Source organism: Somniosus microcephalus, chromosome 9 (assembly GCF_052327205.1).
Source record: "Somniosus microcephalus isolate GS21.2 chromosome 9, FLI_Smic_1.0, whole genome shotgun sequence".
Taxonomy (NCBI): Eukaryota; Metazoa; Chordata; class Chondrichthyes; order Squaliformes; family Somniosidae; genus Somniosus; species Somniosus microcephalus.
The window spans coordinates 172,689,453-172,702,651 of NC_140995.1; the positions used below are offsets into that span (position 1 = coordinate 172,689,453).

Sequence of the window (13,199 nt, forward strand, 5' to 3'; positions counted from 1 at the left end):
GTCTAACTTTTAATGGGATGTTTAACCGCGATATTACTGCGGAAAAGCCGAAATTTTCGTCAATTTCACTGATTTCCCCGATTACACTGATTGCCGGCTGTGGGCATGTGTGGGGAGGTGGTGGTGGTGGTGCCACAGCGCAGCCAGTGTCTGAGCAGTGAATGACTGACCGCAACTTCAGGATTTTTGCGTTGGCATGCGCATGTGCTAAATCCTGAAGTTGCGGGTAATTTCAAAGGTGTAATAACGGCAAATGCCGTTCATTCACTGTTATTACCCACCGCAAATTCCGGGTCAATGATACTAGCTTTCCTGGCTTGTCACTTCAAAAATCAGCCCCCAAATCAATCAAATCAAATCAACTTTTATTGTCATTGTTAGTGCACAAGTGCAGTACAACGAAATGTAGGCTTGCGGCTCCCGAGAGTGTACATTTAGATTAAGACATTTAAACATTCAACATACATTTGGCTTGTAATACATTAACATAAACATAACCATAATAAAGTGCATTGGCAGATGTGCAGGCTTTAGAGTTTATTTGTGGAGTTCAGTAGGATGACAGCCCTGGGAAAGAAGCTGTTCCTAAATCTGGTTGTACGGGTGCGAATGCATCTGTAGCGTCTCCCAGATGGCAGGAGGGCGAACAGACTGTGGCTGGGGTGGGTAGGGTCTTTGATGATGGACCGTGACCCAACGGAGCCATTTTGAAATATACAAACATGCAAAATTGACGAGCAGGAAAAGACCAGTTGGTCCATCAAGCCTGTCCCACACCACAGTGGCAGAACCATCATGACAAAACACTGCTCCCCTCTTCACTCCCATCCCCACAGCCATGTAATCTCCTGGGAGAGGCAATAAAACAGAAAGCATCCAGGGCCAATAAGGGAAACAATATCCTGTAATAATCCTCTCCGACCCCCTTAGCTGATCAAAACCTGTCCAGGGGATCACATGGCGCAAGTGTTACCTGTAAAGACACTTTCTATATAATGCAATCTCTGGCCAGTCGGGATCCTGTCCAGCTCCCTCTTAAAGGCTTGCAGAGAGTCAGCACCCACCACATCAGCCGGCGGTGTATTCCAGAGGCGCTCAATTCTCTGGGAAAAGAAGAACTGCCTAATATCCACTCTATTCCTACTCTTGCATAGTTTAAACTCATGTTCCCTGGTCCTCTCCAATCGTGTCAAATTGGAATAATCTCTCAATAGGGATACTATCCAGCCCTTTAACTATTTTATGGACCTTTGGAACAAAACCTTGCAGTTTCCTTCCTTTAGAAAAAATTGTCAAGTAAGGCTTTGAAGGCATCCTAATCCAAGGTAGACAAGCTTCATTTCATGTCCAAATAGACTTTATACCATGACTTAAAAGATTCAAGGAGAGAGTGACAGTAAGAGGCCAGGAAGATGAGGTCCCTTCAGCAATTTTCAGTCACTTGTAGTACCAGCGAAACTGATGAGTTATTGCATATAACAGTGTTTAGATAAATGCAAAATCTCATTTGATGCATGAGTGAAAGGAACTGTTTGAAAATGTTCTGCCCTTCACATCACACAGCCCTCTTTTTATAAATAAAAAAAAAAAAAATTCAGAGAAGTGATTTCCTCAGGATGGTTAGTGTATTTAGTCCATAGAACTATTGGCCATGGAATTAGACATTCCTGTACTGTTCTTATGCTGTAGATAAAATACCCTTCTAGCCAGGGAAATTTGGGCTTCTGTTCCCATTACTGCTGAATTCCAAAAAGGATGGGAAGATTCATACTTGTCCAGGAGATCGCGAACTCCTAAATATTGAAGGGATGTTGAAGATTGTAATACTAGTACAGTAAATATTTATACGGTGTGACTGGGAGGCTGGTTGGCAACTGTGGTTTCAAAACATTAGGGCCTAGAAATTGAGTTGACGCCGCGCCAGGGCTTTAGCGCCGGCGCTAATTCCCTTGCGCGCGCCAAAAATTCAGTAGCGCCGCGCCCAGACGGCTGCCGGCGCTACTGGCGGGCATGAGTGCCTCCCAATGGGCGCTGAGTGCCGCATTGCGGCGCTAATCCGGCGCTGCGGCACCCGATGCGGTGCGGCAGGCTGGGGAAGTGCAGGCCTCCTCCTCCCGTTAAGGAGGCGCTGCCTTCACCCGATCGCTGGCCGTTTGATTTTTTCAAAAATGAGCCCGGCACCTCGGACAAGTGCCGGGCTTGCAGGCCAGACGCATCTGTTCCGCGGGGGGGGGTGGAGGAGTCCGGGGAGGGAGGTGCGGGCAGGCGGCCGGCGGGAAAGCGGCCGGCCACCGCGCGACCTTAATGCGCCGGCGCTAACTTGTGTAAGACTCGGTTGCCAGAGTCTTAGTTGCGGCTGCCACGGGCGAGGCGGCCGCAACTGAATTTCGGCGTTCGGGCGCGTTGCCACGGCAACCGGGACGCTGCGCACACCGATGACGTCATCGGTGCTGGCGCAGCGCAACCGGCTAACGCCGATGGCAGCGCCGAAGTGAATTTCAGAAACGGCTATCATTGCGGCATTAGGCCCTCGCGCGCCGCAAAATGGGCACTAACCCTACTGAATTTTCAGCCCTAGATTTCAAATGTGCCACAGAATGTACTTTGGCTTAACTGGGGCCAGTGGAAAAATGGAGAAGGGGCAAATGGAGTAGTATTGATACCAAGCTACTCCCATATGGTGATGGAGCAAATAAGGAAAGTTTGCCAACTGTTGGTTGGACTTTTCCAAATCTTAAAAATGTAGTTCAATGTCCAAAGCTCTTTTCCAATTACCCCTCAATTTTTTCCAGTGTTTTTATGCCATGGTACATTCATATGTATATATTTTATTTGTCATTCATACCTATGCTTCCTCCTTCATTCTAAGAACTAGTGGCCTGGTTCTAGATAACGTTCCAACTACAGCAGAAGTTGAAAGACTAACTGATCAAAATGACTGCAGATGTGCAGTGTATTGGTAAAGTGATAGGATATTGTTTCCTTCCACATGATGCATTTCTAATGTCTGCCTGGCAGTCTGATGCAGGCAAGGCACCATCCCAGAGGGCCAGTGAGTTCAATCCACCCCAATACAGTGTGGCTCCTGTTTTCCAGTCCACCATAGGCAGTTTATTGTCCTCTGGTGTGAAATCATTTGTGGCATATGCAGTGTTGTTGTTTGCATGCTGGTAACTGCTTTTATCTGTAGTGCCTGAATTGTACAAGTAGTAGTTGCCATGGTAAGTTTGTTTAAACTGGGATGAAGGATCAAGGCCTATAGTGCAGGATGATGAAAAATGTAAATTAGGAAGCCCTGATAAGCAACGGTGAGCTTGCTTTTAAAAACTTGAAGATTGTAGGAGGAAGGAAAGATTGAAGGATATAACAAATTCTATAACTGAGATTCTGTGAAAAGAATGAGTTTGAGACTACAGTGTCAACACAATGAGGGTGTAGGGAGGAGGAAGAGTATATAGGATGCCAATTTGGATCTGAGAAGGAACAAAGATGAGAAATGAGGCATTTTGGAAGGAAGAATCAGGAGAGGTAATATAAAATGGTACAATTTTAAAGGGGTACAGAGACCTGGGGTTCATGTACACACATTTTTGAAGATGATAAGACTGTTTTTAAAATTAAAAAAATTATATGGGATACTTGGCTTTACAAATAGAGGCATAGAGTACAAAAGCAAGGAAGTTATACTAAAAGTTTATAAATCACATGTTGGGCCTCAGCGCGAGTATTGTGTTCAATTCTGGGTACCACACTTTAGGAAGGATGTCAAGACCTTGGAGAGGGTGCAGAGAAGATTTACATGGAATGATGCCAAGGATGACCGAATTCAGTTATGTGGAAATACTAGAGAAGCTGGGATTGTTCTCCTTGGAGCAGAGAAGGTTGAGGGGAGATTTAACAGGTGTTCAAAATTATGAATGGTTTTGATCAGAGTAGATGGAAAAAAACTGTTTCCATTAGCAGGAGCGTTGGTAACCAGAGGGCACAGATATAAGATAATTGGCAAAAGAACCAAAGGGAGATGAATTGGATATATACTTGAAAAGGAAAGATTTGCAGGGCTGTGGGAGTAATTGGATAGCTCTTTCAAAGAGCAACGCAGGTACGATGGTCCCAATGGCCTCCATCTGTGAGTCTTTGATTCTGTGAAATGAGGAAAATTCAGACAAAGATTGACCATAGTTAACAAAGATATGAAGGGTTACGATAGAGTGAGTTTGGAGGGTAATTTAAGAGATGGATCAGCTGTTGGGCAACAAGCTTTTCTTGTATCCTATTTAGGAGTGTGAGAGGTGTTCAAAGAGCCTTCCCAGATATGGGAGTAATATTCAAGTCTTGGACAGCTTGGGCTTTATAGAATGTTGAGAGTTGTTGATGGGACAATGTGTTTGGCCCAGAAGACACAATCAGGTGTCTTGGAAGCAGCTTTGGCAATGTATCAGAAGTGGAAGTTCTGCTCCAGGTCAGAGGCGATGGTGAGGGTAAGAATTTTGAGAGATGTAAAGGACTATGGGTGGAGCAATCAAAGAAAAACTTTGTTATAAAAATGGAAATGTAAGTACGTACAGCATTAAATTTAGGGAGTTTTTCTCGTCGTTTCTTGCTGTCTAATATGGAACTGAAGTCTCATTTACAAATTAAGACCCGAGTTACTTTTATTTATCTCAATTTTTAGTTTTTTTTACATGACTCTTCAAGAATTCCATGTTAAGTGGGAGTAAAATCTATATTTTTCGAGCTAATTTTTTTCCCTGGGAAAGTGCAGTGGCACAATTTAGTCTATCCCATAATTGCCATGGGAAAGGAAATGTTTTTATTTGTTCTTGGAATGTGGGCGACACTAGTAAGGCAGTATTTCCTGTCCTTGCCTAGTTGCCCTGGGGGCATCAAGAGTCATCTGCTTAGCATGAGACTGGAGTCACACATAGACCGTATCAAGTTAGGGGTGGCTGGTTGCCTTCCTGAAGGACATTAGTGAACCAGTTGAGTTTTCATAACAATTCAGGTGCTTTCATGATCATAGCTGCTAAATTACCATATTTATTGAATTCAATTTTGCAACTTTCCATGGTGGAATTTGAATTCACGACCTCTGAATTGCTAGTCCAGTGCCAAATCCACAAGGCTGCTGAGCCTGCTAAGAACCTGGTATACTTGAGTGAAGAGGAAAGTATATTTATTCGTACCTATCCAACTGCGCATCTAAGTACAGCGCACGGCAAAGTCACTAGAATGTCGTTTTCTCTTTCTTTGCAGATCCGGAAGTTCTTTGACAACTGAGAGACTGCTTTCCAGTGCTCTTGTCCATTCCAGCAAGAAAGAGCAAGGATTCCGTTCTATCTTTGATCACCTTAAGTTGCCTCAGTTTTACAGAAGTTCTTCAGAGTCATTTATTCAGCATATCGTGGCCCTGGTTCATCACGTTAAAGGTATGTTGGTACCTGGATAGATACATTATTGTAAAAAGCATGCTAGAAACATTTTAATGTTTTGTTTGATAGCATCGCTTGCTTCTGCATCAGCTTAAAAGTAATATAACTAGATTTGTACTGCCAAACTTGGCATCTTTTTATCTCTGGATACTGTTCAGTTTTAAAAAAAGTTATACACGTAAACAATTATTTCTTGAAAGGGGGAACCATAGCTCTCAGTATTGACATCATATGAGAATTGTTCATTTATTTTGTTCTGAAACATTATTTGCCCTAAAGAAGATACTGAGATATAGAAATAAAATTATATCCCAATATTTACACTTTTTGTTGAGCACAGTGACCTGATGGTCTTCATTAGGATACAATGGAAAAGTTTGCTTATATTGTTGAGAGATTGAGGGGTTAACTAATAAAGAATAATCACTTTATATGTTGCTTCTCCCTCGTAGTAGTGCTAAATTAAAAAAAAAAAAACGACCTTTTTTGCATTCATTTTCTGTCTTACTTTTCTCTTGAAGCTATTGACTCAATAGAACATGTTCCCATGGGTCTGAACGTCCTCCTTAACCCCACCCAAATGCCCATTCTTAATGTGTGAGGATATACAGTACATGTTGGTAGGCTATTCTATATGGTGGAGAGGGGGGGCATCATAGCCAAGCTTAATGCCATCTGAACATGTGAACTTCTAGTAGGGGTTGCTGGGCAATGATCCAGAGAAGGAATCCTGGTTGATATTTTACCGCCTGTCCTTCCTAACTAGGAGTGTTGAGGTTAGTTGTAGCACTCCTACAGATCCCTTGGCTGTCAGCTATTTAGTGTTTTAAACTGCTGAGCCATCAGAAGAGCTTGAATATTTGCAATTTTTGTATGCAAAGTTTGAATAAATAGTATAGCTGAACATTTACTATATTGCCTTAACGATAGGCTAAGCACTAGTGTGCCTTTCCATTCTGTATTTTTATTGCCTGCCAAAAGCTTAAATTAGGTATAACCATTTTGAGGCAGTAATGTTTTGTAGATTTCTATCTGCAAAGAACTGGTCTAATATTTAAAGAGCCTCATTATTTGTAAAGGGAGGCATAAAAGTATCTTCTTTTAATAGTAATCTTAATGAGGTCCAAAAATCTTGGGATAACAAAACTGAAGTTTTAAAATTGGGTATCTCAGTAATTTGAAAATCCATCTGTCGATTAGTGATGGGTAGACTTCAGATTGCATTGGATTGGTATGGTTCGGGATTTGATTTCATAAACCTATGCTAACTGTCCTATAAACCAGCATCATTGCTGGACCGTTACACTTCCAAGCAGATAGATAAGTTATTCGACCTTTGCAGATGTTCTCAATTTTTTTTTAAAAGGGGAAAGAGTGAATCAGAAAAGAAAAACCCTGTTTAACACTGAGGAAAGAACTTAATTTAAACAATATGCCCATTGGAATAAAATGGGGATCAAACATTGTAGTAGTGGTCTACTTATGTATAATATATTTGCAGGCATTTTGATGAACTAATTATCACCACCTTAATGCCTAGTGTTTTAATTAATTCTTTGTTTTGAATTGGCATACAAAAATTAGTGTTGTGCAGCAGAAATTCAAGATGCTGAGGTTCAACATTTAAAGCTACTATTGAACAACTATTATGTGCAGTGATGATTTCAGTTATCCAACCTATAAAATCTTAATTAAAAACAATAGCAATACATATATATCGCTTGTGCATTGGATATGATCGCAATAAAAGTTACTTAGTTACCAAAAGGAAGTTACTGCTGTGAAAATTGATTGTAGGGCATTTAATTTGACTTGTTGATACAAGAACATGATCTCTACCATATTGAGACTTAAGCATATAATCTTAAGCCTGACAATTCAGTGTTGTACTGTGGGAGTGCTCTCAGGTGGATGTAAAAGATCCCATGGCAATATTTGGAAAAATATCAGGGGAGTCCTACCAGTGTCCTGGCCAACATTTATCCATCAACCAACATCATAAAAACAAATTCTGTTCATTTATCTCTTGCTGTGCATAAATTGGCTGTTGCGTCTCCCTACATTACAACAGTGACTACACTTTAAAAGTAGTTGTGAAGTGCTTTGGGGCATCCTGAGGTTATAAAAGGTACTATGTAAATGCAAGTTCTTTCTTTCTCTTTACCCTTTATTATCAGCATATATGCACAATAAACCAAAAGTGCTAGCAGTAATGTTGCCTGCAAAGTGATGCTTGCAAACTAGTGTAGATAGTTTATACCAAACAAAAGTAACCCAGTATGGTGGCATTCATATATACATCTGCATTACCACACACAAATCATTTGGTAAAATTAATGAGAAGCCCAAGGTCCTGTTCGCAATTGCACTCCATCGGAAACCAGTTTCAGCAACCTTTTGGCAGTATAACAGTTTTGAAACAATTCAATGATGATTTTTTCTGTTGCATTAAATGCTTTTATTGTGTTGAAGTTTATTGACCTCGAATTAGCTGCACTTATAGGCTGTACTTTTCAGTTTCCTCATTCTTCCCAGGAAATGACTTGCAATGGAAATATATGCTTTACGTGAAATTGAAACTGTTGATTTGAAGTGTCCTGAGATGTGCGCTACACAAAATTTGGGAAGAGGATAACATTCAATGTATTTGTATTGATATAATTGCTAAATATAATTTGAGAATATGTATGTTAACACAATTGCTCAATATATTGAGAATCTGTATGTACATTAAATACACTGCTTTAATTTATAATCATTCAGAGATGTTTGTCTTTTCTAAATTGATTCCATTTTGTAATCTGAATAACTGAAGGATAATGACTAGCTGGGAGTAATCTCATGCAAGTTCAGAGGAGAGATTGGTATGGTGGGTTAGATGCTTAATTACTCAAATCATTCTAATTCTAAGGCTGAGATACACAATTGGAACAGAGCAGAATGTGCTTTACTCTGCATTTAAATCTGCTTGATGCTGACACAAATTGCTCAGCAGTAATGTCATTCAGACTGATAAAAAGGAAAATACAGGGAATAGTAAAAAAAGGAAAATACAGGGAATAGTAAAAAAAAACTGTTAAACTCAAACATATTATACTCCACCATCTGAACTCAAATATAAGATTACAGCCTTAAATCTTTCCCATTTAGCCAATATTATTTTTATAATGTACACTGTGACTCGAGTTTATGGGCTGGTGTCTTTTGGAGGGCGAGGGGGATGCTGGCTGTCAGAGGCCAACGAGCTCAATGTACAGTAGCTGACATGATGTGGGGTTAGTGTTTGTTATAGAATTACTGCAAGTCTTTGAATGCTGACTCGCATTTCATTAGCAGGAAATAAATCTGTATATATTGTAATGTGACCATTATAACATGGAGCGGGGCTGCTGTTTAATTGTTTGTTGTCTGGCTCTGGGCGTTCTTGATTGTTAGTTATTTGTCATTTTAAATGCCACAGACAGTGTATTGTTGTTCCTCTATCACTTACCAGGACAAAATGTGGGGTCATTTCAAAGGGCTATCTGAATACAGAATATCATCACTGTTAAATTTCCGTCTTTATACAACATTGGGTTAAGGTGTGGTGCCATTTGTAGGCACGCTCAAGTACATTTCTGAATTATTAAAGATACCTAGTAGTAGCAAAAGGTGTTCCACAGATTTTGCCACTAGTTTGATTAAAACTGACACAATTTCTTAGTCACACTACCCTTAATTCCCTACCATTGATAAAAGGGGCGAGTATTCATGTACATAGCTCTGGTTGCTACACATGGTGCCTATTGCTATTTCATAGTGTACTACTATACCTTTAAAGATGATTATTTTCACTTAAATTTTTCTCACAATTCTAGAACTAAACCTTTTACTTGGCCCAATGATAAATTAAGTCTGTGTTGTTTCATCTACTTGATAAACCTGCATTCACAATGTTCTAGAGGCTATTATATAGCAGGTCATAAGAGCTAAGAATTTAACTTGGTACATCTGCTTTTTGCAAAAAATGGTAAGTTAAGTTCCTGTGAGTTAATTTGTATGCAATACACGTTATTTGGACACCTCTTTAAACCAATATATTTATTACAGCGTGTGAGCATAAGTGCAAGTGATTCTTTTTATAAATGTTGGCCATTATAATGGTATTTAAGTTAGTTGGTATGTTACTGTATATGCACAAAATCATTTAAATTAATTTCTGGGATTTATCTGTAAAACTGCTATACAGTTTGATGTACTCTTTGTAATGTTCTGCTTAATATTCTGCATAGTCCACAGAGCTAACATGAAATGCTCAAACCATACTGAACACCTTGTAGTGCATCATAGATTGAACATTGTGCTTCATAGATTATGGTGAATACTATGCAGATGTGTTAATAATATATATATATATATATGCTCACCTTTTTATAGAAATATTTTTGTAGGTGTCTGAGCATTTTTCTGGGTTATTAGTAACAAGGATCTGAACAGTGTTCATCTGTATCTGACATTTCATGATTCAACTTTTTTTGGATAAGATTAGGTGGAACTATGTATGCATCCAGAGCTAAACTCAAACTTTCATTTTAATGATGACGTTAATGTAGAATAAATGACTGAGTAATTTGCTTACTTGTATACACAAGCTTTTAATTGAGCATCTGGTGATCATGTGATACATAGTGGATTCCTGTCATTTTTTGCAGTTTGCCAGCTTAAAAATGTCACTGAAATGACTGAAATTTCACTCCAATTTTAAAGTTTAAAAAAAATAAAATAAATAAATAAATCGCTTTTTGTGGTTTGTAGATTTTAGTTGGTGCTGTAAGCACGTTTAACCAAAATGGTAAGGAACTGATGACATATACACTTAGTTCAATTTCTAAATAAAAATTAACCAGCATTAGCAGATTCAGTACAATTGCATTTGACTCTTTTAGGAGTTGGGTTTAAGGTAAAGGAAAACAAACAATCCACTGTTTTAAAATTCACTGCTATCAAGTAGATTTGTGTATATGCTAAGGCTGCAGAGAATTTTTCGAGTAAGAAACTGAAATGTAACAGGAGAACTTCAAAGTACTGTTTTTGCATTTTGAAATGTTGCTTTCTTTATCAAAAACAATGCTGATGGCAATTTAAAGGAAATTTTGAAGATAGTAGCCAAGCATTTACAGTGGTACAACATAGAGATGTTAATTAGCTTCAGCCCCTATTGCAATTTTAATGAGGAGGAGGTTTGTCCATCTTGGGGAGAGAAGTGAAGAGCTCCCCGCCCACATGGATGAAGCATGTGCTTCGTGGTGGATTAAGCAAGAACTGACATTGACCCAATCTGTGTGGTCAAGGCAGGGCATTTTTAACCTCCTGGATATGGGAGTCTAACTTTGCCAGGGGTGGGATGGCAATGGAAGAAAAAAATGCATATGTTTTTAAATAGCTAGAAACTAGCATTTTTCTTTTGTAATATACTTTGTTTAGGGATTTACAAAACATCACTAAGTTTGTCTCTCTCAAGTGCTTATAAAGATCTTCTAGTAAAGGCTGTTAAACACTGACACTGCTAACTTAGAAAAACGGGGGAGAAAAATTGTCCCATCTTCCCCTCTCCAGCCATAATTTTTGATTCTGTCCATTAGCGCTGTGGTAATATGTCTGGTTGACTGTTGGAAATTTTTTATGTGATTTTTTTGTTTTGTTTTGTTTTTGTTTTGTTTGTGTGTAAACAACTGAAACTTCTAATTCAGTTAAAAAATTATTTAATATACAAGTTCAAAAAAGCTGTAACTTCACCCAGTCCTGTATCAAATGTAATCTGATTTACCCACCTTGCATGTATAATAATGTAATAGAATATGACCTTATGCTTCTTATCATTTTGCTGTTTTTGAACATCATGTTTGACATAAACTGTAAACCTACAGAAATGCAGAGAAAATTTGCATCTAAGAATTCCCCCATCTTTACCAGTATTAATGATCACAGAGGAATATATGTACTTGAAATTGATCCTTTAAGTCCACCAGTCTTTAGTCACCGTGATCATTTTCTAGTGAAGCAATTATGAAAATCAAATACATTATGATGTTAGTACACCAATACGCTGTTACAGGTACAATTTTTGTGCTGAGCTAAAAAGCCCAGTGATGTTTTCTTTTTCATTGCAAATAGGTCATGGCAATCCTGGGATGTGTTCATGTATTGAAATGCCAAGTCCCATGTTAAAAAATATAATAACGGTTGAAAGATACAGATGCAAAAAACACAGGCAAAGTTCAAGCTTCTGTCTTCCTGGAAAAAAGGCTTATAACTGAATTGCTAACAACAAAATTCCTCTGCACTCCTTGTTGGGTTTCATGGAATTATGATCGAGGCACTACTGTTGTAGTGACCCATTGAAGTGTTTATGGTTGGTTGTGAGGCAGTTTCTGGATTTCAGGCGGTAAGTTTTCCCATAGATATTGTACTTGTGATTTTATTAACCAGTTTTTTCCATAGCCAAGTTTGAGGCAGTTGAATAATTTTTTGTCAGATTGAGAAAGGGGATATGTTGTTGATCAAACTGAAAAGGTCTGTTTGGCATTGCTAACTTTAAAAATCATCCAGGAGTGGGGAGAATTGTTTTATTTTTATACTGGATATGAATAGTTCATCCAACTCCAGGATAAGCTTTCGGCACAGTGTTTGGTGATAAATCTCTACACATTACTCAAACTAGTATACAGTATGGGTCAGACAAAACAAACTTGCATTGTAAATAACTTCTGTTCACTGAAAATTCAAAATGCTGCAGTGTCCCTTTTCACATAGTGCAGCAATTGAGCTAAAGGCAGTTGTAACGTATATTTGCTGTTATACATTACAGAGTTTGAAAATTGTATTGTCTAAGGTGTATGAACATGGTTCAAATTAACACAATGAGTCTAACATATATTAAGCTAAGAAAGTAATCTTGCAGCCATAACATTTACTGCATGATTCCATCTGTCTTTTACTTCTGCCAGGTTTCTTGAATATATACTAACACATATCTTCTCAAGAATGGAGTATCTAATATGAAAATAAACTAATTGAACAGTATTTCTCCTCTAAAATCAACAGAGCACTATTTCAAGTCAACAGGAATGACCCTAAATGAGCGCTTTACTATGTATCAGAAGACAGCAGAAGACCATGGAGCCAGGCAGAAAAGTCCTGAAATCCACAGGTATATAGTTGCATACTTTGTACTATTCACAGTATTAAAATTTGGTAAGTCATTAGTATTTTTAATGGCCAATAAGAAAGACTTGCATTTATATAGTGCCTTTCATGACCACTGGACGTCTCAAAGCAAATGAAGTACTTTTTGAAGTGGTGTCACTGTTATAATGTGGGGAACGTGGCAGCCAATTTGTGCACAGCAACGTCCCACAAACAGTAATGTAATAATGACCAGATAATCTGTTTTTGTTATGTTGGTTGAGGGATAAATATTGGCCAGGACACCGGGGATAACTCTCCTGCTCGTCTTCGAAATAGTGCCATGGGATCTTTTACGTCCACCTGAGAGAGCAGACGGGGCCTCGGTTTAACGTCTCATCCGAAAGACGGCACCTCCGACAGTGCAGCATGCCCTCAGCACTGCACTGGAATGTCAGCCTAGCTTTATGTGCTCAAGTCCCTGGAGTGGGACTTGAACCCACAACTTTCTGATTCAGAGGCGAGTGCGCTACCCACTGAGCCACAGCTGACATGGCTAATTGTTATATTAACCTGCCAATATAATTTATCCCAGGAGGACAT

At 39.0% G+C, this 13,199-nt stretch overlaps 1 protein-coding gene across 9 annotated transcripts in view; it reads left to right on the forward strand.

Annotated features, from left to right (window-relative positions):
* LOC147112844 (bcl-2-associated transcription factor 1-like) overlaps positions 1-13,199 on the forward strand; it is a 49,361-nt gene that overhangs the window by 18,195 nt on the left and 17,967 nt on the right. For all 9 annotated transcript variants that reach the window (XM_085997529.1, XM_085997528.1, XM_085997536.1 and 6 more), the window contains 2 exons: positions 5,257-5,429; positions 12,516-12,621. In XM_085997529.1, the coding sequence (XP_085853655.1) occupies positions 5,257-5,429; positions 12,516-12,621 (279 nt within the window). The remainder of the gene's footprint in view (positions 1-5,256; positions 5,430-12,515; positions 12,622-13,199) is intronic.